General features: G+C 52.6%; 1 protein-coding gene across 1 annotated transcript; it reads left to right on the top strand.

The window, feature by feature from the left end:
• LOC142281077 (cystatin-A2-like) lies at positions 1–24,603 on the top strand. The gene is made up of 3 exons (XM_075332816.1): positions 1–120; positions 24,085–24,186; positions 24,396–24,603. Exons 1-3 carry the CDS (start codon positions 13–15, stop codon positions 24,513–24,515), a joined length of 330 nt encoding a protein of 109 aa, XP_075188931.1. The 5' UTR covers positions 1–12; the 3' UTR covers positions 24,516–24,603.
• Positions 24,604–26,267: the final 1,664 nt, after the last annotated feature.

Raw genomic sequence — 26,267 nt, 5'->3', positions numbered from 1 at the left:
TCACAACTCAGGATGGACGGTATTGTGTACAAATGTAAAGTCATGTACCCCCCAGACTACGGGATGAGTGCAGAAGAGCCGGCATCGGCAAATCTTACAGTCCAAGGTCTATGCGACAAAGTGAGTGGTGGGATCATCTCCTCTTCTTTGTGTTGCTGTGTCTGGTGAGTGGTGGGATCATCTCCTCTTCTTTGTGTTGCTGTGTCTGGTGAGTGGTGGGATCATCTCCTCTTCTTTGTGTTGCTGTGTCTGGTGAGTGGTGGGATCATCTCCTCTTCTTTGTGTTGCTGTGTCTGGTGAGTGGTGGGATCATCTCCTCTTCTTTGTGTTGCTGTGTCTGGTGAGTGGTGGGATCATCTCCTCTTCTTTGTGTTGCTGTGTCTGGTGAGTGGTGGAATCATCTCCTCTTCTTTGTGTTGCTGTGTCTGGTGAGTGGTGGGATTGTCTCCTCTTCTTTGTGTTGCTGTGTCTGGTGAGTGGTGGAATCGTCTCCTCCTCTTTTTGCTGCTGTGTCTGGTGAGTGGTGGGATCATCTCCTCCTCTTTGTGTTGCTGTGTCTGGTGAGTGGTGGGATCATCTCCTCCTCTTTGTCCTGCTGTGTCTGGTGAGTGGTGCGATAGTCTTCTCCTCTTTGTGTTGCTGTGTCTGGTGAGTGGATGGATCATCTCCTCCTCTTTGTGCTGCTGTGTCGGGTGAGTGTGTGGCACCCTGGACTAGCCAGGTCATCACAGGGACTACAACACGACACCCCCACCCCGAGATAGGCACATCAGTCAGACACAAATCCTTGTTGCCTCCCTCCAGGGGCTGATGTCCACACCAAGTGGGGTGGAGCCAGGCGGTTGGCCCCACTCACTGAGGAGTTCACAGTCCTGGAGGCGGGAAAGGAAGTTAGTTAAGCTCGGGCAGAGCTCGAGATCAGTTAGGGAAGTCAAAGTGAGAGGAGTGAAGTAGTAGTAGAGGAGCAAACTGACTGTGTCCGGGTACGTGGCCCGGGCACCGAGAGCAAGGTTGGCAGACGGTGGTGGCCGTCTGAAGGAGAGGCAGATCGACGCAGAACCATAGGACCGGGGACGGGTGGTGGCCCGCCGGTACCGAACAGGGGAGCGAAGTGAAGCCAGCACAAACCGTCAGGGCCTGCGGACCCCGACCAGGCTTGGAGTCACCGTTAAACAGGTCAAATCCGTTAGTGACCGGAACCCCAGGGGTTTCCAAAGAGCCAAGACCCGATTGAAGGCAACCGTCTAACTAGCGCAAGGGAAATACAGCTACCACCACAGCTAGAGTTCCCAGGGCCAGAGCCTGCGGGCAAAAGGGCTCCTCCAGCCCATATACACGCTGGGGAGCGGGTTACCGGTGGGAAGCCATCGGGACCGAAGATACACAAAAGGTGCAGGGAAAGGCAGCCACCACCAACCGTCCGGGAGAAACCACAGCAGCTGGCTGTGGGACCCGTCCATCCAGCCGTTTGTCTTACCATAGACTTTGCATCCATTTGTGGCTGAGTGAGTACTACCGTGCCATCCGGCACCGCGCTGCGCAGTCCAAGCGACCCTGCACCTTCCCGACCCTGCTCCCCGTCACCTCACCGGGCCCCGGGACCACCAAGCCCCCTACCCACGGAGGGGAGAGAAACATCGCAACTGCTCCCTGCCATCGCTCCCGGGATCCCCGTCAACAGCAGCGGTGGTGCCCCAACCTCACCACAAACCATGGGTGGCGTCACGGACCAAATCCCCGAAACCACACTACCCCTTTTCACTCACGGGCGAGGAGCGCCGCTCGAGTCCCCGGATCCGGCCCACTGCTCAAGCCAAAGCAGCAGTGGCAGCCGCAGCGCCGGACCCGAGCGTGGTGAGCGCAGCGTCCTCCCCGCCCGTGACAACTGGATGGATCATCTCCTCCTCTTTGTGCTGCTGTGTCTGGTGAGTGGTGGGATCGTCTCCTCCTCTTTGTGCTGCTGTGTCTGGTGAGTGGATGGATCATCTCCTCCACTTTGTGCTGCTGTGTCTGGTAAGTGGTGGGATCATCTCCTCTTTGTGCTGCTGTGTCTGGTGAGTGGTGGGATCGTCTCCTCCTCTTTGTGCTGCTGTGTCTGGTGAGTGGTGGGATCGTCTCCTCCTCTTTGTGCTACTGTGTCTGGTGAGTGGTGGGATTGTCTCCTCCTCTTTGTGCTGCTGTGTCTGGTGAGTGGTGGGATCATCTCCTCCTCTTTGTGCTGCTGTGTCTGGTGAGTGGTGGGATCGTCTCCTCCTCTTTTTGCTGCTGTGTCTGGTGAGTGGTGGGATCGTCTCCTCTTTGTGCTGCTGTGTCTGGTGAGTGGTGGGATTGTCTCCTCCTCTTTCTGCTGCTATGTCTGGTGAGTGGTGGGATCGTCTACTCTTTGTGCTGTTGTGTCTGATGAGTGGAGGAATTGTCTCCTCCTCTTTGTGCTGCTGTGTCTGGTGAGTGGTGGGATCGTCTACTCTTTGTGCTGTTGTGTCTGATGAGTGGAGGAATTGTATCCTCCTCTTTGTGCTGCTGTGTTTGATGAGTGGTGGGATTGTCTCCTCCTCTTTGTGCTGCTGTGTCTGGTGAGTGGTGGGATTGTCTCCTCCTCTTTGTGCTGCTGTGTCTGGTGAGTGGATGGATTGTCTTCTCCTCTTTGTGCTGCTGTGTTTGATGAGTGGATGGATTGTCTCCTCCTCTTTGTGTTGCTGTGTCTGGTGAGTGGTGGGATCATCCCCTCCTCTTTGTGCTACTGTGTCTGGTGAGTGGTGGGATTGAAGCACCCCACGGGGCCTTGGGAATGCTCGCCACCGGGTCAGTGAGGATCAAGGGATGTCAGTGGTGGCTCTGCCCGGTTTCGTGACCCTGAGGTGTCCACGAAGGGATGAATGATGGGGAGATGAGAATGAAGGGGTTGAGAATGTTGGGAGTAGTTGTCTCGTGACGCCACCTGTGGTGCGTGGCCAGGGATTAGCCACCATTGCGGGTGCTGTCCTCTGGAGTGGATGGTGTCGCAGCTCGGATGGTTCGGGTACCCACAGGTAGATCTAAGCCCCAGGGAGCATGTTGGATGTGGTAGTGGCCGTTGGCGCCGAAGCGCGGGGCGATGACGACGGCAAGGACATGCTGACACAGTGGTTGAGGTTAAAGGTCTTTACTCACTAAATGTTAGTCTCATGCCTCATGATGGCCACCCCCCTATCTACTATAGGCCAACCCCAGTGGGAAAGCACCTAAATTTGTGTGTTTTGTGAATGTGAGAAACACCAGCAATTAACCTCTTCATTACCCAAGATGAGTACTGCACCTTAAGTGAGATGTAATACCTTGTGGTGACCGAAGCCTCAGGGGCGCCACAGGATCGTCTCCTCCTCGTTGTGCTGCTGTGTCTGGTGAGTGGATGGATCATCTCCTCCACTTTGTGCTGCTGTGTCTGGTAAGTGGTGGGATCATCTCCTCTTTGTGCTGCTTAGTCTGGTGAGTGGTGGGATCGTCTCCTCCTCTTTGTGCTGCTGTGTCTGGTGAGTGGTGCGATTGTCTTCTCCTCTTTGTGTTGCTGTGTCTGGTGAGTGGTGGGAATGTCTCCTCCTCTCTGTGCTGCTGTGTCTGGTGAGTGGTTGGATCGTCTCCTCCTCTTTGTGCTGCTGTGTCTGGTGAGTGGTGGGATTGTCTTCTCCTCTTTGTGCTGCTGTGTCTGGTGAGTGGTTGGATCATCTCCTCTTTGTGCTGCTGTGTCTGGTGAGTGGAGGGATCGTCTCCTCCTCTTTGTGCTGCTGTGTCTGGTGAGTGGTGGGATCGTCTCCTCCTCTTTCTGCTGCTATGTCTGGTGAGTGGTGGGATTGTCTCCTCCTCTTTGTGCTGCTGTGTCTGGTGAGTGGTGGGATGATCTCCTCCTCTTTGTGTTGCTGTGTCTGGTGAGTGGTGGGATTGTCTCCTCTTTGTGCTGCTGTGTCTGATGAGTTGAGGAATTGTCTCCTCCTCTTTGTGCTGCTGTGTCTGGTGAGTGGTGGGATTGTTTCCTCCTCTTTGTGTTGCTGTGTCTGGTGAGTGGTGGGATGATCTCCTCTTTGTGCTGATGTGTCTGGTGAGTGGTGGGATCGACTCCTCCTCTTTTTGCTGCTGTGTTTGGTGAGTGGTGGGATCATCTCCTCCTCTTTGTGCTGCTGTGTCTGGTGAGTGGTGGGATCGTCTCCTCCTCTTTCTGCTGCTATGTCTGGTGAGTGGTGAGATCGTCTCCTCCTCTTTGTGTTGCTGTGTCTGGTGAGTGGTGGCATTGTCTCCTCCTCTCTGTGCTGCTGTGTCTGGTGAGTGGTGAGAGCGTCTCCTCCTCTTTGTGCTGTTGCGTCTGATGAGTGGAGGAATTGTCTCCTCCTTTTTGTGCTGTTGTGTCTGGTGAGTGGTGAGATCGTCTCCTCCTCTTTGTACTGCTGTGTTTGATGAGTGGTGGGATTGTCTTCTCCTCTTTGTGTTGCTGTGTCTGGTGAGTGATGGGATCATCTCCTCCTCTTTGTGCTGCTGTCAGGTGAGTGGTGGAATTGTCTCCTCCTCTTTTTTCTGCTGTGTCTGGTGAGTGGTGGGATCATCCCCTCCTCTTTGTGCTACTGTGTCTGGTGAGTGGTGGGATTGAAGCACCCCACGGGGCCTTGGGAATGCTCGTCACCGGGTCAGTGAGGATCAAGGGATGTCAGTGGTGGCCCTGCGCGGTTTCGTGACCCTGAGGTGTCCATGAAGGGATGGATGATGGGGAGATGAGAATGAAGAGGTTGAGGATGTTGGGAGTAGTTGTCTCGTGACGCCACCTGTGGTGTGTGGCCAGGGATTAGCCGCTGCTATGGGTGCTGTCCTCTGGAGCGGATGGTGTCGCAGCTTGGATGGTTCGGGTACCCACAGGCAGATCTAAGCCCCAGGGAGCATGTTGGTAGTGGTAGTGGCCGTTGGCGCCGAAGCGCAGGGCGATGACGACGGCAAGGACATGCTAACACAGTGGTTGCGGTTAAAGGTCTTTACTTACTAAATGTTAGTCACCCATGGAGAGCCGGTTTCTGCCATGATGGGCCTCAGCCGATCCCGGATAATTCGGAGGTCACCACTGGTGTTCCCACTATGATGGAAAAAGGAACGGACTGCAGGTGTTTCCTACACTCTCCGAAGACCTTGGAATCCCCTGTAGCTGTAGACAACCCGGGCTTAGCTGCCTGCTCCAAGCCACGAGTCTTGTAGTGGTCCCAGAAGTGTAAGGTGATGCCTGGACCGAGGTCCTGACTGTGCTCCTTACCCCAAGCTGTGTCCGAGGGCAACTGCTAGTGTGAAGATGCTCCTTCCTTTTCCCCAAGTGGTGCCCGCCCAACAGGGGGTTGTCCTATTGACCGGGAAAGGCTCATGCCTCAAGATGGCCACCCCCTATCTACTAAAGGCCAACCCCAGTGGGAAAGCACCTAAATTTGTGTGTTTTGTGAATGTGAGAAACACCAGCAATTAACCTCTTCATTACCCAAGATGAGTACTGCACCTTAAGTGAGATGTAATACCTTGCGGTGACCGAAGCCTCAGGGGCGCCACAGGATCGTCTCCTCCTCGTTGTGCTGCTGTGTCTGGTGAGTGGATGGATCATCTCCTCCACTTTGTGCTGCTGTGTCTGGTGAGCGGTGGGATCATCTCCTTCTCTTTGTGCTGCTGAGTCTGGTGAGTGGTGGGATCGTCTCCTCCTCTTTGTGCTGCTGTGTCTGGTGAGTGGTGGGAATGTCTCCTCCTCTTTGCGCTGCTGTGTCTGGTGAGTGGTGGGAATGTCTCCTCCTCTCTGTGCTGCTGTGTCTGGTGAGTGGTTGGATTGTCTCCTTCTCTTTGTGCTGCTGTGTCTGGTGAGTGGTGGGATTGTCTTCTCCTCTTTGTGCTGCTGTGTCTGGTGAGTGGTTGGATCATCTCCTCTTTGTGCTGCTGTGTCTGGTGAGTGGTGGGATCGTCTCCTCCTCTTTGTGTTGCTGTGTCTGGTGAGTGGTGGGATCGTCTCCTCTTCTTTGTGCTGCTGTGTCTGGTGAGTGGTGGGATCATCTCCTCCTCTTTGTGCTGCTGTGTCTGGTGAGTGGTGGGATTGTCTCTTCCTCTTTGTGCTGCTGTGTCTGGTGAGTGGTTGGATCGTCTCCTCCTCTTTGTGCTGCTGTGTCTGGTGAGTGATGGGATTGTCTTCTCCTCTTTGTGCTGCTGTGTCTGGTGAGTGGTGGGATCATCTCCTCTTTGTGCTGCTGTGTCTGGTGAGTGGTTGGATCATCTCCTCTTTGTGCTGCTGTGTCTGGAGAGTGGAGGGATCATCTCCTCCTCTTTGTGCTGCTGTGGCTGGTGAGTGGTGGGATCATCTCCTCTTTGTGTTGCTGTGTCTGGTGAGTGGTTGGATCATCTCCTCTTTGTGCTGCTGTGTCTGGAGAGTGGAGGGATCATCTCCTCCTCTTTGTGCTGCTGTGGCTGGTGAGTGGTGGGATCGTCTCCTCCTGTTTGTGCTGCTGTGTCTGGTGAGTGGTTGGATCATCTCCTCTTTGTGCTGCTGTGTCTGGTGAGTGGTGGGATCCTCTCCTCCTCTTTGTGCTGCTGTGTCTGGTGAGTGGTTGGATCGTCTCCTCCTCTTTGTGCTGCTGTGTCTGTATCAGAGAAAACTGTGGAGAAAAAACGCACATAGGGTCTTATCCGATGATAAAGCAAATATAAGGCAATAGGACAGGTGCTCACCTGTTACAGTTGTGACAGGCACAACTCCTTGTAAAACAGAAGCAAATGAATGCAAATGATGTGGTAAGCTGCAGCCCCGATATAGTCGTAGAAAACACAGGTAGGGTAAAAAGTCGGGTTTGATGCTGCGCAGCATCAAACCCGACTTTTTACCCTACCTGTGTTTTCTGCTGCTGTGTCTGGTGAGTGGTGGGATCGTCTCCTCCGCTTAGTGTTGCTGTGTCTGGTGAGTGGTGGGATCATCTCCTCCTCCTTGTGTTGCTGTGTCTGGTGAGTGGTTGGATCATCTCCTCTTTGTGCTGATGTGTCTGGTGAGTGGTGGGATCGTCTCCTTCTCTTTGTTCTGCTGTGTCTGGTGAGTGGTGGGATCATCTCTTCCTCTTTGTGCTGCTGTGTCTGGTGAGTGGTGGGATCATCTCCTCCTCTTTGTGCTGATGTGTCTGGTGAGTGGTGGGATTGTCTCCTCCTCTTTGTGCTGCTGTGTCTGGTGAGTGGTGGGATGATCTCCTCCTCTTTGTGCTGATGTGTCTGGTGAGTGGTGGGATCGTCTCCTCGTCTTTGTGCTGCTGTGTCTGGTGAGTGGTGGGATGATCTCCTCCTCTTTGTGCTGATGTGTCTGGTGAGTGGTGGGATCATCTCCTCCTCTTTGTGTTGCTGTGTCTGGTGAGTGGTGGGATCGTCTCCTCCTCTTTGTGCTGCTGTGTCTGGTGAATGGTGGGATTGTCTCCTCCTCTTTGTGTTGCTGTGTCTGGTGAGTGGAAGGATTGTCTCCTCTTTGTGTTGCTGTGTCTGGTGAGTGGTGGGATTGTCTCCTCCTCTTTGTGTTGCTGTGTCTGGTGAGTGGTGGGATCATCTCCTCCTCTTTGTGCTGCTGTGTCTGGTGAGTGGTGGGATTGTCTCATCCTCTTTGTGTTGCTGTGTCTGGTGAGTGGTGGGATCGACTCCTCCTCTTTGTGCTGCTGTGTCTGGTGAGTGGTGGGATCATCTCCTCCTCTTTGTGTTGCTGTGTCTGGTGAGTGGTGGGATTGTCTCCTCTTCTTTGTGCTGCTGTGTCTGGTGAGTGGTGGGATCGTCTCCTCCTCTTTGTGCTTCTGTGTCTAGTGAGTGGTGGGATTGTCTCCTCCTCTTTGTGTTGCTGTGTCTGGTGAGTGGTGGGATCGTCTCCTCCTCTTTGTGCTGCTGTGTCTGGTGAGTGGAAGGATTGTCTCCTCTTTGTGTTGCTGTGTCTGGTGAGTGGTGGGATTGTCTCCTCCTTTTTGTGTTGCTGTGTCTGGTGAGTGGTGGGATCATCTCCTCCTCTTTGTGCTGCTGTGTCTGGTGAGTGGTGGGATCGTCTCCTCCTCTTTGTGCTGCTGTGTCTGGTGAGTGGTGGGATCATCTCCTCCTCTTTGTGTTGCTGTGTCTGGTGAGTGGTGGGATTGTCTCCTCTTCTTTGTGCTGCTGTGTCTGGTGAGTGGTGGGATTGTCTCCTCCTCTTTGTGCTGCTGTGTCTGGTGAGTGGTGGGATTGTCTCCTCCTCTTTGTGCTGCTGTGTCTGGTGAGTGGAGGATCGTCTCCTCCTCTTTGTGTTGCTGTGTCTGGTGAGTAGTGGGATTGTCTCCTCCTCTTTGTGCTGCATTGTCTGGTGAGTGGAGGGATCGTCTCCTCCTCTTTGTGTTGCTGTGTCTGGTCAGTGGTGGGATCGTCTCCTCCTCTTTGTGCTGCTGTGTCTGGTGAGTGGAGGGATCGTCTCCTCCTCTTTGTGCTGCTGTGTCTGGTGCTTCTGCCATGATGGGCCTCAGCCGATCCCGGATAATAGTCTGGTGAGTGGTGGGATTGTCTCCTTCTCTTTGTGCTGCTGTGTCTGGTGAGTGGTGGGATTGTCTCCTCTTCTTTGTGCTGCTGTGTCTGGTGAGTGGTGGGATCGTCTCCTCCTCTTTGTGCTTCTGTGTCTAGTGAGTGGTGGGATTGTCTCCTCCTCTTTGTGTTGCTGTGTCTGGTGAGTGGTGGGATCGTCTCCTCCTCTTTGTGCTGCTGTGTCTGGTGAGTGGAAGGATTGTCTCCTCTTTGTGTTGCTGTGTCTGGTGAGTGGTGGGATTGTCTCCTCCTTTTTGTGTTGCTGTGTCTGGTGAGTGGTGGGATCATCTCCTCCTCTTTGTGCTGCTGTGTCTGGTGAGTGGTGGGATCGTCTCCTCCTCTTTGTGCTGCTGTGTCTGGTGAGTGGTGGGATCATCTCCTCCTCTTTGTGTTGCTGTGTCTGGTGAGTGGTGGGATTGTCTCCTCTTCTTTGTGCTGCTGTGTCTGGTGAGTGGAAGGATTGTCTCCTCTTTGTGTTGCTGTGTCTGGTGAGTGGTGGGATTGTCTCCTCCTCTTTGTGTTGCTGTGTCTGGTGAGTGGTGGGATCGTCTCCTCCTCTTTGTGCTGCTGTGTCTGGTGAGTGGTGGGATCATCTCCTCCTCTTTCTGTTGCTGTGTCTGGTGAGTGGTGGGATTGTCTCCTCTTCTTTGTGCTGCTATGTCTGGTGAGTGGTGGGATCGTCTCCTCCTCTTTGTGCTGCTGTGTCTAGTGAGTGGTGGGATTGTCTCCTCCTCTTTGTGTTGCTGTGTCTGGTGAGTGGTGGGATTGTCTCCTCCTCTTTGTGTTGCTGTGTCTGGTGAGTGGTGGGATCGTCTCCTCCTCTTTGTGCTGCTGTGTCTGGTGAGTGGTGGGATCATCTCCTCCTCTTTGTGTTGCTGTGTCTGGTGAGTGGAGGGATCGTCTCCTCCTGTTTGTGCTGATGTGTCTGGTGAGTGGTGGGATCGTCTCCTCCTCTTTGTGCTGCTGTGTCTGGTGAGTGGTGGGATTGTCTCCTCCTCTTTGTGTTGCTGTGTCTGGTGAGTGGTGGGATTGTCTCCTCTTCTTTGTGCTGCTGTGTCTGGTGAGTGGAGGATCGTCTCCTCCTCTTTGTGTTGCTGTGTCTCTTCAGAATCTGCAATGTGAACAGAGCCTAACGCTGCTGTCGCGGGCGGAGGAGGGGACACTGCGCTCTCCCACTGCTCAGGTCTGGCTGCCGCTGCTGCTGCAGCCGCTGCTGCTCGGTGGCTCGAGCGATGGGCCGGATCCTGGGGACTCGAGCGGCGCTCCTCACCCGTGAGTGAAAAGGGGTATGATTTTGGCTTTAGGGATATTGTCCGTGACGCCACCCACAGTTGTGGTGATTTTGGTGACACCACCGCTGCTCCGAACGGGGATCCCGGGAGCGGTGACAGGGAGCAGCTGAGTTGTTATTTCTCCTCTCCGTGGGTAGGGGGTTGGTTGTCCCGGGGCCCCGGTGATGGGGTAGGTAGGGATGATGGCAGGCGGGTTGCGGGGCCTGATGAGGTGCAGGGTCGCAGGGGCAGCGTTGTGCCGCACGGCACGGGGGTACTCACTCAGCCTGAGACGATGACACAGTTTTCGGTAAAACACACGGCTGGATGGACGGGTCCCTCAGACGGCTGCGGTTGCTTCTTCCCCGTAGGTTGGTGATGACTGTCTCTCCCTGCACCTAAGTTCAATGTTGGTAGCGATGGGTTCCCACTGGTAACCCGCTTCCCGACTTGGATATGGGCCGGAGGAGCCCCTTTTGCCCGCAGGCGCTGGCCCTGAGAAACGGTTGCCCTTGGCGGTGGTGGTGTCTCCCCTTCACGGTGGGACGGTTGCCTTCTGTCGGGACTTGACTGTTTGGAAACCTGGAGGTCCCCTTCACTAACGGATTCGGCAAATTCACGGTGACTCCTAGCCTTGCCGGGGTCCGAAAAGCCCCTGCCAATGGTGCTGGCTTCTCCTTGTGTACCGGTCCGGTACCGCCGGGCCACCGCCCGTCCACGGTCCTTACAGCAAACTCCGATAGGCCACTCCTGCAGACGGTCACCACCGTCTGCCAACCTTGCTGCTCCGTCCGGGCCACACACCCGGACTCACTTCTGTCTGCTCTCTTGCTACTTCACTACTCCTCACTTTATCCTCCTTCCACTTTCACTGTCCAAACTAAACTCCTCACTCCTTCACTTCCCTAGCTTAACTGAACTTCCTTTTCCTGCCTCCAGGACTGTGAACTCCTTGGTGGGCGGAGACCAACCGCCTGGCTCCGCCCCCTGGTGTGGACATCAGCCCCTGGAGGAAGGCAACAAGTGTTTTGTGTCTGGCTTAGATGTGCCTAACCGGGGTGTAGGGTGTGGTGGTGTAGTTACCTGTGGCCCCTGGCTTGTCCAGGGCGCCACACTGCCATGACAGTCGGCGAAGTTCGTACAAAACGCAGTGTGACACTTCTCTTACTTTTGTTTCAGACAAAGAGATCACATGATTCTAATCTAAAGGACATGGAAAAGATGAAATATACACTACATACATACACACACATGCAAAATGGAGATAAGATTTAATCATTATAGGTCTTGCTCTTATAATTTCCTTCTCTTAGTGCAGTGGTTGGACATTTTAGCCGAACACCACCCCTACAGACTTCACTAGAAACCTTCTCCCCCAATAGAAGAAGCCAACCCTCCCACATGGCTTAAGCAAATTTTCCAGATCGGCCTGCCAGTCACAGTGTCGGATGGACACACACACACACACGCCACAACAATCAAGGAGACTATATGGATACCACGTTCATGTTCTGGTCAGAGGTAGCATCCAACAGTTGGTCATAGTAGATATAATTTATCCAGTCCATATTTTTTTCTCACTGTAATAATGGGAAATAGTGATTCATACCCCGCTGCTATCTGGTCTCTGGCTTGATCTTTTCTGGTTCTCCTCTTGGATCTCTAATAATGTCAATATATACGTGATGATTGAAAAAAAGTAGGGATGCCGGTGTCACACTTCTGCCTATAATTTTTCATTGCATAGTTTTGGAGCTTGTCTGCATTTGGAGTCACAATAATTCCTTCTCTCTTGGGCGTTAGCCTTTGGTGAACCCCCATTTAACAAGGCAAAAAGAATAAGGCACAGTCAACATCATTTGGTGGCTCTCCTGGGCTCAGCTGTCTAGAGTGTGATCTGTGGATCCAGTTAGGCTTTCTCTCGAGCTTTATGGCAGTCTTAATGCTGCTTTACACGCAGTGACATCGCTAGCGATGTCGCTGGTGAAAGCACCCGCCCCCGTCGGTTGTGCGTCACGGGCAAATCGCTGCCCGTGGCACACAACATCGCTAACACCCGTCACACATACTTACCTTCCTAGTGACGTCGCTGTGGCCGGTGAACTGCCTCCTTTCTAAGGGGGAGGTTCGTTCGGCGTCACAGCAGTGTCACTAAGCGGCCGCCCAATAGAAGCGGAGGGGCGATGATGAGCAGCCGTAACATCCCGCCCACCTCCTTCCTTCCTCATTGCCGGCGGCCGCAGGTACGATGTTGTTCCTCGTTCCTGCGGTGTCACACATAGCAATGTGTGCTGCTGCAGAAACGATGAACAACATCATACCTGCAGCAGCAAAGATATTTGGGATTAGATCGACATGTCAACGATCAACGAATAGGTGAGTAATTTTGATCGTTGGCGGTCGTTTGTGCATTTCACACGCAACGACGTCGCTAACGAGGCCAAATGTGCGTCACGAATTCCGTGACCCCAACAACATCTCGTTAGCGATGTCGTTGCGTGTAAAGCCCCCTTTAGTTGTCAGCAGGACTTGGAAGGGCCCATCAAATTGAGGCTCAAAGGCTCTTCTGATGTGTCTTGACCACCATCCAGTCTCCAGGCTGTAGGGAGTGTCTCTCTTCCACTGAATCTGGAAGAGAAGCGTAAACTCGAGAGTATATGTTAAACAAGCATTTTATAAATGCTACAACATAAAAAGACAGCCTGCAGAAAATACAACCCTAGCCTAGGGGCTGACCCAAATAACACCTCATATGGCTAAGGTCGGTCTATCTGTTGGGAGGAAACCTGATTGAAAATAGTGCAAGGGGTCAAGCATTCTGTCCATCATGGTCTGCTCATCTCGGTCATAGCTTTCTGGATTTCAGTTCCAGGGTCTCATTCAGTCTCTACTCTACCGCTACTTTGTGAACAAAGTATGAAAGGCCTGTTGCACTCTCATGGTGGACATTATTTCCTGCATCACTTCTCTGGTGACGCGGATGCATCTGTCACTTCCTATGGTCTTGGACATGACTCGCCCACCCCAGGGTCTTAGGTGACTTGGTGTCGGGCCGGACTAGTCCGTGGTAGTCAGCGGTGGCGGGGCCCGACTCCGTGACCCTAGCGGGGTCAATTTAATATGGCGGCTGCGGGGGGGGGGGGGTGGGGGGGGGATTTATGATAGTGTTAAAGTTTATGAGAGATTTGTGACGCCACTTGTGGTAATTTGCAGCTATGGAGCCGCAGCTTCTGGAAGGGACCTCCAGGGCTGGTGTTATGGCAGCTAAGGTGTTTCTTGCTCTCCACAGGTAGAGCGGGTATCCCGGGAAAACCTTTGGTGCTTGGTAAAGTCTATGGTGTTTGTGGACGCAGTGCAGGATAAAGCAGACGACACAGGACTTGCAGTTAAGATCTTTACTCACAGTTTAGTCTCAATTCGGCAGCTGTCCGGTTGCCCACAGTATGCTGGGATCCACTGTCAGGTGCCTCCGCCGATCCCGGGTAGTTCAGAGGTTAATACCGGTGCACCCCTCCTGTGTCTCTTTCGTGACTGACTTCCTAGCTTGGACCGTTGTAGCTGTGCTGGTCTTGGCCTCCATCACAGGGCCTGAACAAAGGGGGCTAACCGCAGTTGTATCTTGCCCACTTCACAGGGGATCTGTGGCAGGTTGTGGCCCTGGGTGCTTGCAGCCACCCCAGGCCTTCGGTGTTACTTTTGAGGAATTGTCTTTCTTTCCCTCTGTCTGGGGACTGTCCCCGAATGCAGCCAGATTCCTCCACCCGATCTTCCAGTGGAACAGGCCACGAGCCAATATACCCTTCCGTGGCCCTGGGATCCTTTCTTTCTTTAAGTGTCACCTGGGCCTAACTAGATCCCAGGATCTCCACCAGGAACTTCCTTCTGTCACTTTCCTGAGGTAACTACCTCCCTCTCACACTCTCCTCAACTCCTGCTCCTCCTGACAGACAGACTCTACTTCACTGCCCTTGAACTTCCTGGTTGCCTTGTCTACTATCACTTTCTGACTCCTCCCACACACCCACTGACTAGGCCCCACCCACACTATTGGAACCAGAAATGGGACTTATGGCCCGATGAATACATCTATGGGGATTGCTGCCGCTATGCCTGACCTGGTGTATGCCTACCAATTGGTGTGTGCAAGTTTAGTCTGTGGACCGGCATATGACCTCATTTTTACCCAATATGGGACACCACACCTCTGGCTGAGGTGCAATATCTCTGTGGCGCCACAGGCACCCCGTATCTGCAGACAACTTCTGAGATTAGTTTCCTCACTGTAGCCTTGGTGGTGGCTTTAGGTACGGTATGCTTCTGGCCATCCTGAGAAAAGGTTGACACTAAGGGGCACTTTGCACACTGCGACATTGCTAGCTGATTGTAGCGATGTCGAGCGTGATAGTCCCTGCTCCCGTCGCAGCTGCGATCTCTTGTGATAGCTGTCGTAGCGAACATTATCGCTACGGCAACTTCGCATGCACTTACCTGCCCTGCGACGTCGCTCTGCCCGGCGACCCGCCTCCTTCCTAAGGGGGCGGGTCGTGCGGCGTTACAGCAACGTCACACGGCAGGCGGCCAATAGAAGCGGAGGGGCGGAGATGAGCGGGACGTAAACATCCCACCCACCTCCTTCCTTCCTCATCACAGGCGGGACGCAGGTAAGGAGATGTTCCTCGCTCCTGCGGCTTCATACACAGCGATGTGTGCTGCCACAGGAACAAGGAACAACATTGTACCTGTCGCTGCAGCGAAATTATGGAAATGACCGACACTACACAGATCACCGATTTTCGACGCTTTTGCGATCATTTATCGGTGCTTCTAGGCTTTACACGTTGCAATGTCGGATGTGCGTCACTTTCGATTTGACCCAGACGAGATCGCAGTAGCGATGTCGCAACGTGCAAAGTACCCCTTACAGTGTGTTGAATGTAGTCTATCTGGAAGCTCTGGAATAGGTACAGGGGTCTTTGGAGTGTGTCTCATTGGTTTCTTGGTTGTGCATCACATGTTGTTAAGTGCACAGGTCAAACAATCTTGAATCCAGGAGTGTATCAATGGTGGTGGAAGAGATCTGTTATGACATTCTTACATTGGTGGCATGGGTGGCTTGAGCCATCTTGGTGAATTCGTCAGCACCAGCCTTTTGTTGTAGCTTGTGGAGAAAATTATACGTCACAGTCCGTGGTGAGTCCGTGGTAGAAGCCGCCTGTGTGGCTGCCACCCTGGAAAGGTGGTTGTCAAGCTGTGGCTTTTGCAGCCTGTCTTCAAGTTTCTTGCCTTTTGCTGTGGTTGAGTGTTGCAAACCGCATATCACCGGATCCTGTGGATTGAATGTGCAACGCATGCAACCGCAATTGGTATTTTACCGGATCCTTCTACTTCTACTTGCGATGGATGCAGCGGGACACAGAATTTAATTGGCCACCACTGGAGTCAGCTAATCTCACAGCCCGCACGCGCTGCGATGGATGCAGGTTAGCAGCAGTCACTGGCTGCTGCCGATCACGTGTAACCGCGTGTGGGCTGTGTGGTCAGGAGTTCAGCTGAGTTCAGATCAGCTGACTTCAGTGTCGAACGATTACTTGTTCTGTGTCCCACTGCATCCATCGTGGCATGTGCGGGCTGGAATTCAACGGAGTTCAGATCAGGTGACTCCAATGCCGGCCGAACTCAGCTGAACTCCTGACCACACAGCCAGCAGAACAAGTAATCAGATCAGCTGACTCCAGTGTCGGCTGATTACTTGTTCTGTGTCCCGCTACATCCATCGCAGCGTGTGCAGGCTGTGAGGTCAGCTGAGTTCAGACCCGGTGACTTCAGTGCCGGACTGAACTCAGCTGACCTCACAGCCCGCACATGATGCGATGGATGCAGCAGGACACAGAACAAGTAATCGGCCGACACTGGAGTCAGCTGATCTGATTACTTGTTCTGCTGGCGCTGTGGCCAGGAGTAGGGATGAGTGAGCAGTGAAATGCTCGGGTGCTCAATGGGCGAAGCCCATGTCCATTTTTTTTTTTAATTAATTGATTAAAAAATAAAAAAAAAACAAAAAAACCAAACACATAACCCTAACCCTAGGGTTAAAAAAAAAAATGCATCGGCTTCCGCTGCATTTTCTATTGGGTAACCCAAGCAGCTACTGGTTGCTAACCCCCACTGCTTGGTGTTACCTTCACTGGCATTGGAAAATCCAGGGAAGCCCTTTTTTTAAGTTTTTTGCCCAAAAACTAAAAAAAAAAAATGAGGTGGGCTTCGCCATATTTTTCTATGCCAGCCAGGTACAGCAGGCAGGTACATGCTGCCCCCAATCCCCAGCTGCCTATTTGTTCCTGGCTGGGAACCAAAAATCTAGGGAAGCCTTTTTTTTAATTATTTCGTGAATTTCATGAAATAATTTAAAAAAATAAAAAATGACTTGGGCTTTGCCCAATTTTTGTGTCCAGCCAGGTACATCTAGGCATCTGGCGATTGGAATTCGCAGAGCAGGGTGGCCCAAGCTCTCTGCCCCCCCCCCTCACCGCTGAGATTTGCAGTCCGCAGCTGCCCCAGAAAATAGCACTTTCATAGAAGCGCTATCTTCTGGCGCTGTATCCAACTCTTCCAGCGGCCCTGGTGCCAGGTGGCATACTGGGTAATAAGGGGTTAATACCAGCTTTGTTTTACCAGCTGATATAAAGCCCGAGATTTTTAATCTCAGGCCAAGTTTGAAACAACCATTAAGAATCACCAATAAAGGTTTAAAAAAAGACATCACACAGAGAAAAAATATTTTATTAGAAATAAATACACAGACACACTTAGGGACTCCATCTTTATTACTCCCCCTCACCCCTCCACGATCCTGGTCTTCTTTCTTCAACTGATGCAGCTCCACTATATCAGAAAGCACAGGGGGGGAACTACTTTCTGGGCATGCTCAGTACAGACAACAGGATCCTGCCTATCAGAATGCGATGACTTCTGGTACAGCAGGATCCGGTGCTCATTGAACTACATTGCAGGTACCGCCGCAATATGAAGGATCCAGTGAGATGCAGTATTTTGTCTGAGGTCAAGAACGCTACAAGTAGCGTTTTTGAAAAAAGATAAAATACCGCTTCTCACCAGATCCAGTGTATGCTGCACACACGCATGTGACCGCATCTTGCCGCAATTCCATTGCAAATGCATTGAAATGACAACGCATTTGTAAAGGATCCGGCTTTGCGCCAAAAAATCCATTTGTGCCGCAGTAAAAAAACGCTGATGTGAAACCAGCCTGATCCTTTGTATGGTTGTCACAATGACTCTTGTATAGGGGCCGCTAAGCTGCCCCTCAAGCTGGGGGCCCTATGCTATCCCTAAATATCCTTCCTGGCCCTGCTCCTGACCTGTCTTGATCTGTTTCCTTCTTTCCTCCCCCCAGGGAGGGATGGAACAGGAACGTTATGAATCCCACAGATAAAGACAAACAAGGGAAAACCAAAACTCTGTTACACCACATGCACACACAAAGGTAAAGACAATAAGAGATTCAGGAGGAAAGACAAGAAGAGACAGGAAGCTACAAAACAGCAGAGGTAAACTTCCAGATGCGTAACAAGCAAACAGCACATTTTTCACCAGAGAATCTGGGACACCACATCTCACAGACCAACACAGAAACTATAGCTTGCATGGGTAAAAGATTTCATCCAGCTTAAATAGAATGGGAACAGTTGTGATTGGCATCCCCACCATATGTGATTAAAGGAACCTAACAAGCAGACTATCAGAGATTAACTCAGTGAAGTTTGTGGCAACCTCACTGTGACAATAGCTGTCATGTGGTGTTCTGCTCTGTACTCGCTGGGCGTCATGGTGGCATCGGACTCTGTTCACACTACAGAGTCTGACAGGCAACCTGAGGTCTCTTACTTGTTCAGTCAGTCCAGAGCCAGGCATCAGCTGTTTCATGTTTACTGCTCATCAGTCCAGTAGGAGTTAATCCCTGCTGGCTTGTGAACTGCTGCTAGGAGCTCAGGTTGTTAATGACTACTCACAGCCACCTCCACCCTTTATAAGGTGCTGGATCTGGTTAGGGTCATGCTGGTTGTTTAGACCTTGCTACCTTTGAACGTACCTCTGGGATAAGGGACAGTGCAGGCTCCCCAGTTTGATAGCCAGTCTAGGTGCCTCTACTTAAGTTACCCATCACTCTTGTGACAATGTCCTTTGACTTTCCTTATGGCAAGTTTCTTGGGTACAAGTAGGGCCTCCATCAGGAGCAGAACGAATTCATAATTCTTGATAGGCTTGCTTGCCTGCCATTGTGAGGAACAATCGAGCTCTCCATACAGGTCCATAGTCATCTGAAATGCCAAACGCATAGCAACTATCTGTAAAAATATTAGCAGTTTGGTTTTTAGCATGGACGGAGGCGGACATGTGTGAGAGCAATAGTTCTGCTTTTATGGTTTCATGGAGGGAAACAACATCGTATTCAGTGTAGAGCCAGCCATCTATTCCATACCACGATCCAGCCACAAAAAACTCATGGTCGGGATTATCTAGTGGGGCATTGGTAATATGACTGAATCTTACTGTTTCCTGAGACATTAGTTGTAATCGTCATGTTCAGATTATCACTACCACCCCTCTACCCACTCCAGAGGCAACAAGGTGGCTGGATTTAGAATGAGATGTTTTGGTTGTACTTGAGAAAGAATGGCAGTAACATCACAAGGTACCTAAACCGTGAGGGCTTCAGACTTCAGTTGGAGAGGCTGGGTGGATAGACAATCATACAGGGCTGAATAAGAGCAGAGGCAACTCAAACTCATTGTTGGCAATATGAGACAAGGTCAAGAAAAGTTCTCATGGCTACACAATTGGAAGGAGGGGTGGGCATCTCAACGGATTTCTTCTGTCTGTAGTTAGAAATACAGATCAAAATGTGACGGTCGTACAGCAAAGTTGGAGTTTCCTTTTTGAGGCTATGCAGCCATTGTCCGCAAGGAACAGTAGAAGGGAGAGAGTGTTTTCGATACAGCTTTCTTAACTAGAGCACCAGACTAGTAAGTTATCGACATACCTGAAAAGGACCACCTGGTCAGATGGTCTTCTCCGACTGAAGACATGGCGGCCGTGTATTGGCTGGGTGGATTTTAAGCACCTTGAGGGAGTACCACCCAGGCATACTGTGTGCTCTGGGGTGTAAAGAAAAACAAATACCAAGAATCAGGATGGAGTGGTACTGAGAAGAAAGCATTGGCCAGAGCAATGCCCGTGAATTGGGTGGCTCTATGAGGGATCTGTGCCAGGGTATGCGGGTTAGGCCCGATAGGCGTATTGAGGACAGTATCCTCATTAACCACCTGTAAGGCATGGACCATGTGGTAGTGACAGTCAGTGTTGAGAAGAAAAGGTTGGCACTCAACGGTTTTCTCTTAAAATCATTTCCTTATTGCATCTTCAGAATCGGGTAAAAGGAAGGGGGGATGTTCTACACATCCATGAGGTACTGGGCAGGCTGACCTTTCTCAACTGTTTTCTTGACAGGAACACTAGAGTATTGCATAGTGATGTAATTTCGATGATAACTTTTTCCAATAACTCCTTTACTGTACTTGTCAGGAAACACACGCGGGATCATGCAAGATCCCAGCGCTGCCACCAATATGTCACGAACCAATCAGAGGGTTACACATACTCCGCTCGTTCGTTGATCTGTCAATCTATGATGAGCCCGCACCTCGCAACCGCACCCTGACATCTCTAATATGTCGGAGCCACGCGGTACGACCCTCATCTCTTCCGCCAACATGCGACGTTCCGTGCCCCCAAGGAGCATGTAAGGTCCACTTGGTGCAGTGTTACACTGACACCACATGTGCACTGAGAGATATGGGGAGGAAGACAGAGCTGGCAGCGCAACCTCCAGCATGACACCACACTCGCTCAGGCCCGACAGGCCGACAGACCCTTTCCACTAGCCCCAGTGAAACAGGGACGAGCAGCCAGGTAGTCTGCCAGGAGGTTTATCAGTTTCTATACACCGATAGGGGAAAGCCACTTAAACAGCAGGTATCAGCCCGATCTGGTATGTTCATCCTTCATGGACATTGTAAGGGGGTGAAGTAAATTTGGGAGCATCAGAGAGGTCAGCGCCATCTTTGTTACATACTTTTGCAAATAATGGTGAAAAATGTAATATAACTCGCCTCTAGTTACACATTTAGAGGTTTTCCACCATATCTCAGCCTGGTCTAACAAGCACACCCCCTCTTCTCCTCATTGTCTCCCACCTGGTGGGCAGCTGTCACGGGCGGGGAGGGGACGCTGCTGCTTTGCTTACTGCTCGGTCGGTGGCTCGAGCGGTGGGCCGGATACCGGGGACTCGAGCGGCGCTCCTCGCCCGTGACTGAAAAGGGAATGGTTTTGGGGATTTATTGTCTGTGACACCACCCATGGTTGTGGTGAGGTTGTGGCACCAGCGCTGCTCTGGACGGGGATCCCAGGAGTGATGACAGGGAGCAGCTTAGATGTTGTTCTTCCCCTCCGTGGGTAGGGGGTTGGTTGTCCCGGGGCCCGGTGAGGGAGGAATGGCAGGTGGGTTGCGGGGCTGGTGAGGTGCAGGGTCGCGGGGGCAGTACTCAGCCAATGATGAATGCAAAGTCTCCGGTAAAACAAACGGCTGGATGGACGGGTCTACAGACGGCTGCAGTGGTTCTTCTCCCGGTAGGTTGGCGGTGACTGCCTTTCCCTGCACCTGTGTTATGTTCTCGGTTCTGGTGGCGTCCCACCGGTAACCCACTCCCCAGCTTGGATGGATGCTGAGGGAGCCCCTTTTGCCCGCAGGCTCTGCTGAGGGAGCCCCTTTTGCCCGCAGGCTCTGGCTCTGGGAACTGTAGCCTTGGTGGTGACTGTATTTCCCTTCACGGTTTGAGCGGTTGCCTTCAATCGGGTCTTGACTGCTGGGAAACCCCGGAGGTTCCCTTCACTAACGGATTTGACCGGTTTTACGGCGACTCCAAGCCTGGTCGGGGTCCGTACACCCTGTCGAATGGTGCTGGCTTCTCTTCGCTCCCCGATCCGGTACCGGCGGGGCACCGCCCGGTCCCGGTCCTTACGGTTCACGTCAATCAGCCCCTCCTGCAGACGGTCACCACCGTCTGCCAACCTTGCTGTATGTGCCCGGGCCACGCACCCGGACACGGTCAGTCTGCTCCACTACCACCTCACTCTTCCACTCTCCAAACTGAACTCCACTCTCTCCTTCCTTTTCCCGCCTCCAGGACTGTGAACTCCTCGGTGGGTGGGGCCAACCGCCTGGCTCCACCCCCTGGTGTGGACATCAGCCCCTGGAGGGAGGCAACAAGGATTTTTGTCTGACTTTGATGTGCCTAGCCGGGATGTGGGGTGTGTTGTTGCAGTACCTGTGACGTCCTGGCTTGTCCAGGGCGCCACACAGCCAGACACTGAGCAAAATACTATGCACTATCTGGACATATTTATTTCGTTTCTTTTCTTTCACCACTTGAACAACAGCTCTAGCTTGATCAATCTGCTCTTTAGTGTACAAATTACCCATTGTAATATACCAGCAGGGGGAGCCAGAACTCCTGGTAAATGCAGGGTAGTGATGAATTCACTAGGTGTCACTAGCTTCACCTCTGAATCCGGTCGGGATGGTTGTGCGAGCTGGAGTCAGAGCCAGGAGATCACGAGGTACTAGAGAGGAGGTGGAGACAGAGTCAAGGGAGAGCCAGGTCAGAAGCCAAGAGGTATCGTCAGGGACTGGAGGAGAACTATACCGGAGTCTGTAACAAGCTGAGGTGAGTAGCCGGGAGAGCAGCTAGTAGTGGGGAAACAGAGATACGGAACAACAGAGAGGGGGCCGGACAGGGAGGACAGAAGTCAGGGAGGATGGACGCTGTAAGGAGGACAGGAGTCAGGGAGAATAGATGCAGAAAGGGGGATGGGAGTCAGGGAGGACGGACGCAGTAAGGAGGACGAGAGTCAGGGAGGACAGATGCAGAAATGAGGATGGGAGTCAAGGAGGATGGACGCAGTAAGGAAGGTGGGAGTCAGGGAGGATGGACACAGTAAGGAGGATGGGAGTCAGGGAGGATGGACGCAGTGAGGTGGAAGGGAGTCAAGGAGGTTGGATGCAGTAAGGAGGTCGGGAGTCAAGTAGGTTGGACGCAGTAAGGAGGACGGGAGTCAAGGAGGTTGGACGCAGTAAGGAGGACGGGAGTCAAGGAGGTTGGACGCAGTAAGGAGGACGGGAGTCATGGAGGACGGACGCAGTAAGGAGGACAGAAGTCAGGGAGGACGAACGCAGTAAGGAGGGTGGGAGTCAAGGAGGATGGACGCAGTAAGGAGGACGGGAGTCAAGGAGGTTGGACGCAGTAAGGAGGATGGGAGTCAAGGAAGTTGGACGCAGTAAGGAGGACGGGAGTCAAGGAGGTTGGACGCAGTAAGGAGGACGGGAGTCAAGGAGGTTGGACGCAGTAAGGACGACGGGAGTCATGGAGGACGGACGCAGTAAGGAGGACAGAAGTCAGGGAGGATGGACACAGTAAGGAGGACAGGAGTCAAGGAGGTTGGACGCAGTAAGGAGAATGGGAGTCAAGGAGGATGGACGCAGTAAGGAGGACGGGAGTCAAGGAGGTTGGACGCAGTAAGGAGGATGGGAGTCAAGGAGGTTGGACGCACTAAGGAGGACGGGAGTCATGAAGGACGGACGCAGTAAGTAGGGCAGAAGTCAGGGAGGATGGGCACAGTAAGGAGGATAGGAGTCAGGGAGGATGGACGCAGTAAGGAGGACTTGAGTCAAGGAGGTTGGACGCAGTAAGGAGGATGGGAGTCAAGGAGGTTGGACGCAGTAAGGAGGATGGGAGTCAGGGAGGACGGATGCAGTAAGGAGGACAGAAGTCAGGGAGGACGGACGCAGGAAGGATAGGATAGGAGTTAGAGAGGACGTATACAGTAAGGAGGATGGGAGTCAGAGAGAATGGACGCAGTAAGGAGGATGGGAGTCAGGGAGAACAGAAACAGTAAGGAGGATGGAAGTCAGGGAGGATGAACGCTGTAAGGAGGATGGAAGTCAGGGAGGACGGACGCAGTAAGGAGAATAGGAATCAGGGAGGACGGATGCAGTAAGAAGGATGGGAGTCAGGGAGGATGGACGCAGTATGGAGGATGGCAGTTAGGGAGGTTGGACACAGTAAGGAGGATGGGAGTCAGGAAGGATGGACGTAGTAAGGAAGATGGGAGTCAGGGAGGATGGACGCAGTAAGGAGGATGGCAGTTAGGGAAGTTGCACACAGTAAGGAGGATGGGAGTCAGGGTGGACGGAGGCAATAGTAAAGAGGATGGGAGTCAGGGAGGACGGACGCAGTAAGGAGGGTGGGAGTCAGAGAGGACGGACGCAGTAAGGATGGTGGGAGTCAGGGAGGACGGACGCAGTAAGGAGGATGGGAGTCAGGAAGGACGGACGCAGTAAGGAGGATGGGAGTCAGGGTGGACGGAGGCAGTAGTAAGGAGGGTGGGAGTCAGGAAGGATGGACGAAGTAAGGAGGGTGGGAGTCAGGGAGGATGGACGCAGAAAGGAAGATGGGAGTCAGGGAGGACGGACGCAGTAAAAAGGATGGGAGTCAGGCAGGACAGACAAAGTAAGGAGGATGGGAGTCAGGGAGGGCAGACATGGTATACTGGCAGGATCAAGCAAACTTAAGGGACCAGCTAACACACTGCATAGCAGGACTATAACTGGCGCCGATTTGATGAAAATTACATCATGATAAGGCGCTGTGATCCCAGAAACGAGGCACAGAGGGATAGGCTCCTTCCATTGGCCACGCTGCGGAAAACACCGACCGCCCGAACAGGCACCAATGACAACTCTGCAACAGCAGATATAAATCTGAATCGTGACACCCATCTTCTTTTTCAACCAGGACACACGACTAGAGAGATAAATCCAGCGGGGTCTCTACCTTTCGCCATGGTCTCTTGCTCTGTCTTTCCCTGCCTGACTCTATTATCAGACGAATACCTTCGGCCCCTACGTCTAGAGGTCGGAACCATATGGGTTTCCTTTGTACTATAGGAGGCTGCTGCCGGTAATCATCAACATCAATAAAATCCACTAATGTCACAATCCATCCGCACGGACCAATGACCGGTACAATGCGAAATCCACACGTCCCAAACCCCACACAACCTCAAGACAGAAATGGACCCACTTATTGTATTTCACCTATTATTTTTTTTTACTTTCAACTTTCGTTATTATCAGGTAAAAACTGAGTTTTTGGAAAAAGCCGGGATAAATGCTGCAACGTTCGAGCCTGTGAAGTACAAAAGTCAAGACATGACGGGAGAAAAGTACTTTGTGAAGGTAAGTGGTAGAAAAACATGGGTCCTGGTGGTCATCGTCTCCAGGTAGTCTGTGTGATCCTCATGGGCGGAGGGTGGTGGGAACAAACAGTAATGACAAGTATCCTCCAGAGGGCGCTGTGGAATAATCCTGCATATATAGACCTTCTGGGCTGTGTAGTGATCACAGGATTTTCCTGCCATATCACGTGACCCTCTATCTCTCCACAGGTCAATATCGGAGATCAGTACTATCATTTGAAAATATACGACCCCCACACTCCTGAGAAACCGACTCTGATGGGTTTTCAGGACGGGAAAACGGAGAAAGATGAAATAGAATATTTTTAAAACACAAACTCAATGTTGACTATGCGTAAAAATCGGCTATAAATGTCCAGAAATGACAGAAATTGTCTAATAAAAGAAGAATACATTTTCACTTGTTTCTTTTTTGTCTTTAATTTGAAAATTAATGATAAAGATGAAGATGGAGATCACACACAGGTCACACACCACCACACCCTACATCCCAGGTAGGAACATCTAAGCTAACCAAAAATCCTTGTTGCCTTCCTCCAGAGACTGATGATACACACCAGGGGGTGGGCCAGGCGGTTGGCTCCACCCACCGAGTTCACAGCTCTGGAGGCGGGAAGTACCAGGCAGTTCAGTCAGGGAGGAGGAAGTGGAAGGAGTGGAGGAGTAGCCCAGACAGGGCTAAAGTAAACAGCTAAGTGAAAGTAGAAGGAAGAAAAGTAGAAAAGGAGGAAAGCAAGAGTGGTGACAGAACAGAAGGAGTGTGCAAAAGCCTGAAGTAGTCCAGCTGTGTGCAGGACAGGTCAGCAAGGTCAGCAGCGACGGTGACTGTCTGGAGGGGGACCGTTTGGAAGTTCCTGGAAGGACCCCGTTGGCTGTGTGCCCGATGGTCTGGAGCAGTGTTCCGAAGGACAGTCAGCACCAGGGCAGGGGCCTCTCGGACCCCGGCAAGGCTTGGAGTCGCCATAATTTGCCGAATCCGTCAGTGAAGGGGACGTAGAACCCCCAACAACCAAGTCCCGATTGAAGGCAACAGCCCAGCCAGTGTAAGAGAGACACCGCCACCGCCAAGGCACCAGTTTCTTAGGGCCAGCGCCTGCGAGCAAAGAGTAGAGCTCCCTCGGTCCAGCTTGAAGCCGGGGAGCGGGTTACCAGTGGGGACCCATCGCAACCAACAAGTACAAAAAGGTGCTAGGAAGAGGGACATCACCGTCACCTATCGGGAGAGCAAGTGCAGCCGTCCGTGGGACCGTCTTACCAGCCGTTTGGTTTACCGTAAAAACTGTGTCAACGTCTCAGGCTGAGTGAGTACCACAGTGCCGCAAGGCACAGCGCTGCCCCCGCGTCCCTGCGCCCACCAGGCCCTGCATCTCCCATCTCATCACCGGGCCCCGGGATCACCAACCCCTACCCACGGAGGGGCAACACAACACCTGGCTGCTCCGCATCACCATCCCCGGGATCCCCGTATTGAGCAGCGGTGGTGAAATCACCACAACCGTGGGTGGCGTCACGGACAATAAACAATCCCCACATCCAACAACCCCTTTTACTCACGGGCGAGGAGTGCCGCTCGAGAAACCCCCGGGATCCGGCTTACAGCTCGAGCCACCACTGAGCAGCGGCCGCCGGACCCGAGCAGAAGGGGGTGAGCGTAGTGTGCTGACACCCTCCTCCCCGCCCGCGACACTGGACACCAGGTATCATGTCTGCACCCGCGGAGGGAGAGCTCCCCAGGGAGGCCGCGCCGCTAATGTGACGCCTTGACAAAATCAGGGTGTCACAGACGACTGCACCCCTCTTCTAGGTGCAGGAGTCTCTCCTCTTTGGTCCTCCATCTCAATCCCCATTCTGGTACACAACTTCAGCCATCAAAGCCTAGTCACCCCCCCTATTACAATAGGGACACACCAGTGGGTGGGGCCAAGAAGATGGCGACACCCACCTAGGGATACTGAGGTGTGATGGGAGGGGCCAGTTCAGTCAGTCAGTCGGAGAGTGACAGTTGAAGTGAGCGTTGACATTTGGGAGCAGAGGAGGACGGTGGTGAGAAACGGTGAACAG

The sequence above is a fragment of the Anomaloglossus baeobatrachus genome, chromosome 2, assembly GCF_048569485.1.
Source record: "Anomaloglossus baeobatrachus isolate aAnoBae1 chromosome 2, aAnoBae1.hap1, whole genome shotgun sequence".
In the NCBI taxonomy this organism is placed as follows: domain Eukaryota; kingdom Metazoa; phylum Chordata; class Amphibia; order Anura; family Aromobatidae; genus Anomaloglossus; species Anomaloglossus baeobatrachus.
The sequence above is the reverse complement of the archived record's forward strand: the minus strand, read 5'-3'. Positions and strand labels throughout refer to the sequence as shown.

Excerpts from the sequence above, each read along its gene's own strand:
- LOC142281077 (XM_075332816.1), top strand. The coding sequence starts at position 13 with ATGGACGGTATTGTGTACAAATGTAAAGTCATGTACCCCCCAGACTAC. Across the intron at positions 121-24,084 it reads TCCAAGGTCTATGCGACAAA|GTAAAAACTGAGTTTTTGGA; the intron begins GTGAGTGGTGGG and ends CGTTATTATCAG. Across the intron at positions 24,187-24,395 it reads GAGAAAAGTACTTTGTGAAG|GTCAATATCGGAGATCAGTA; the intron begins GTAAGTGGTAGA and ends ATCTCTCCACAG.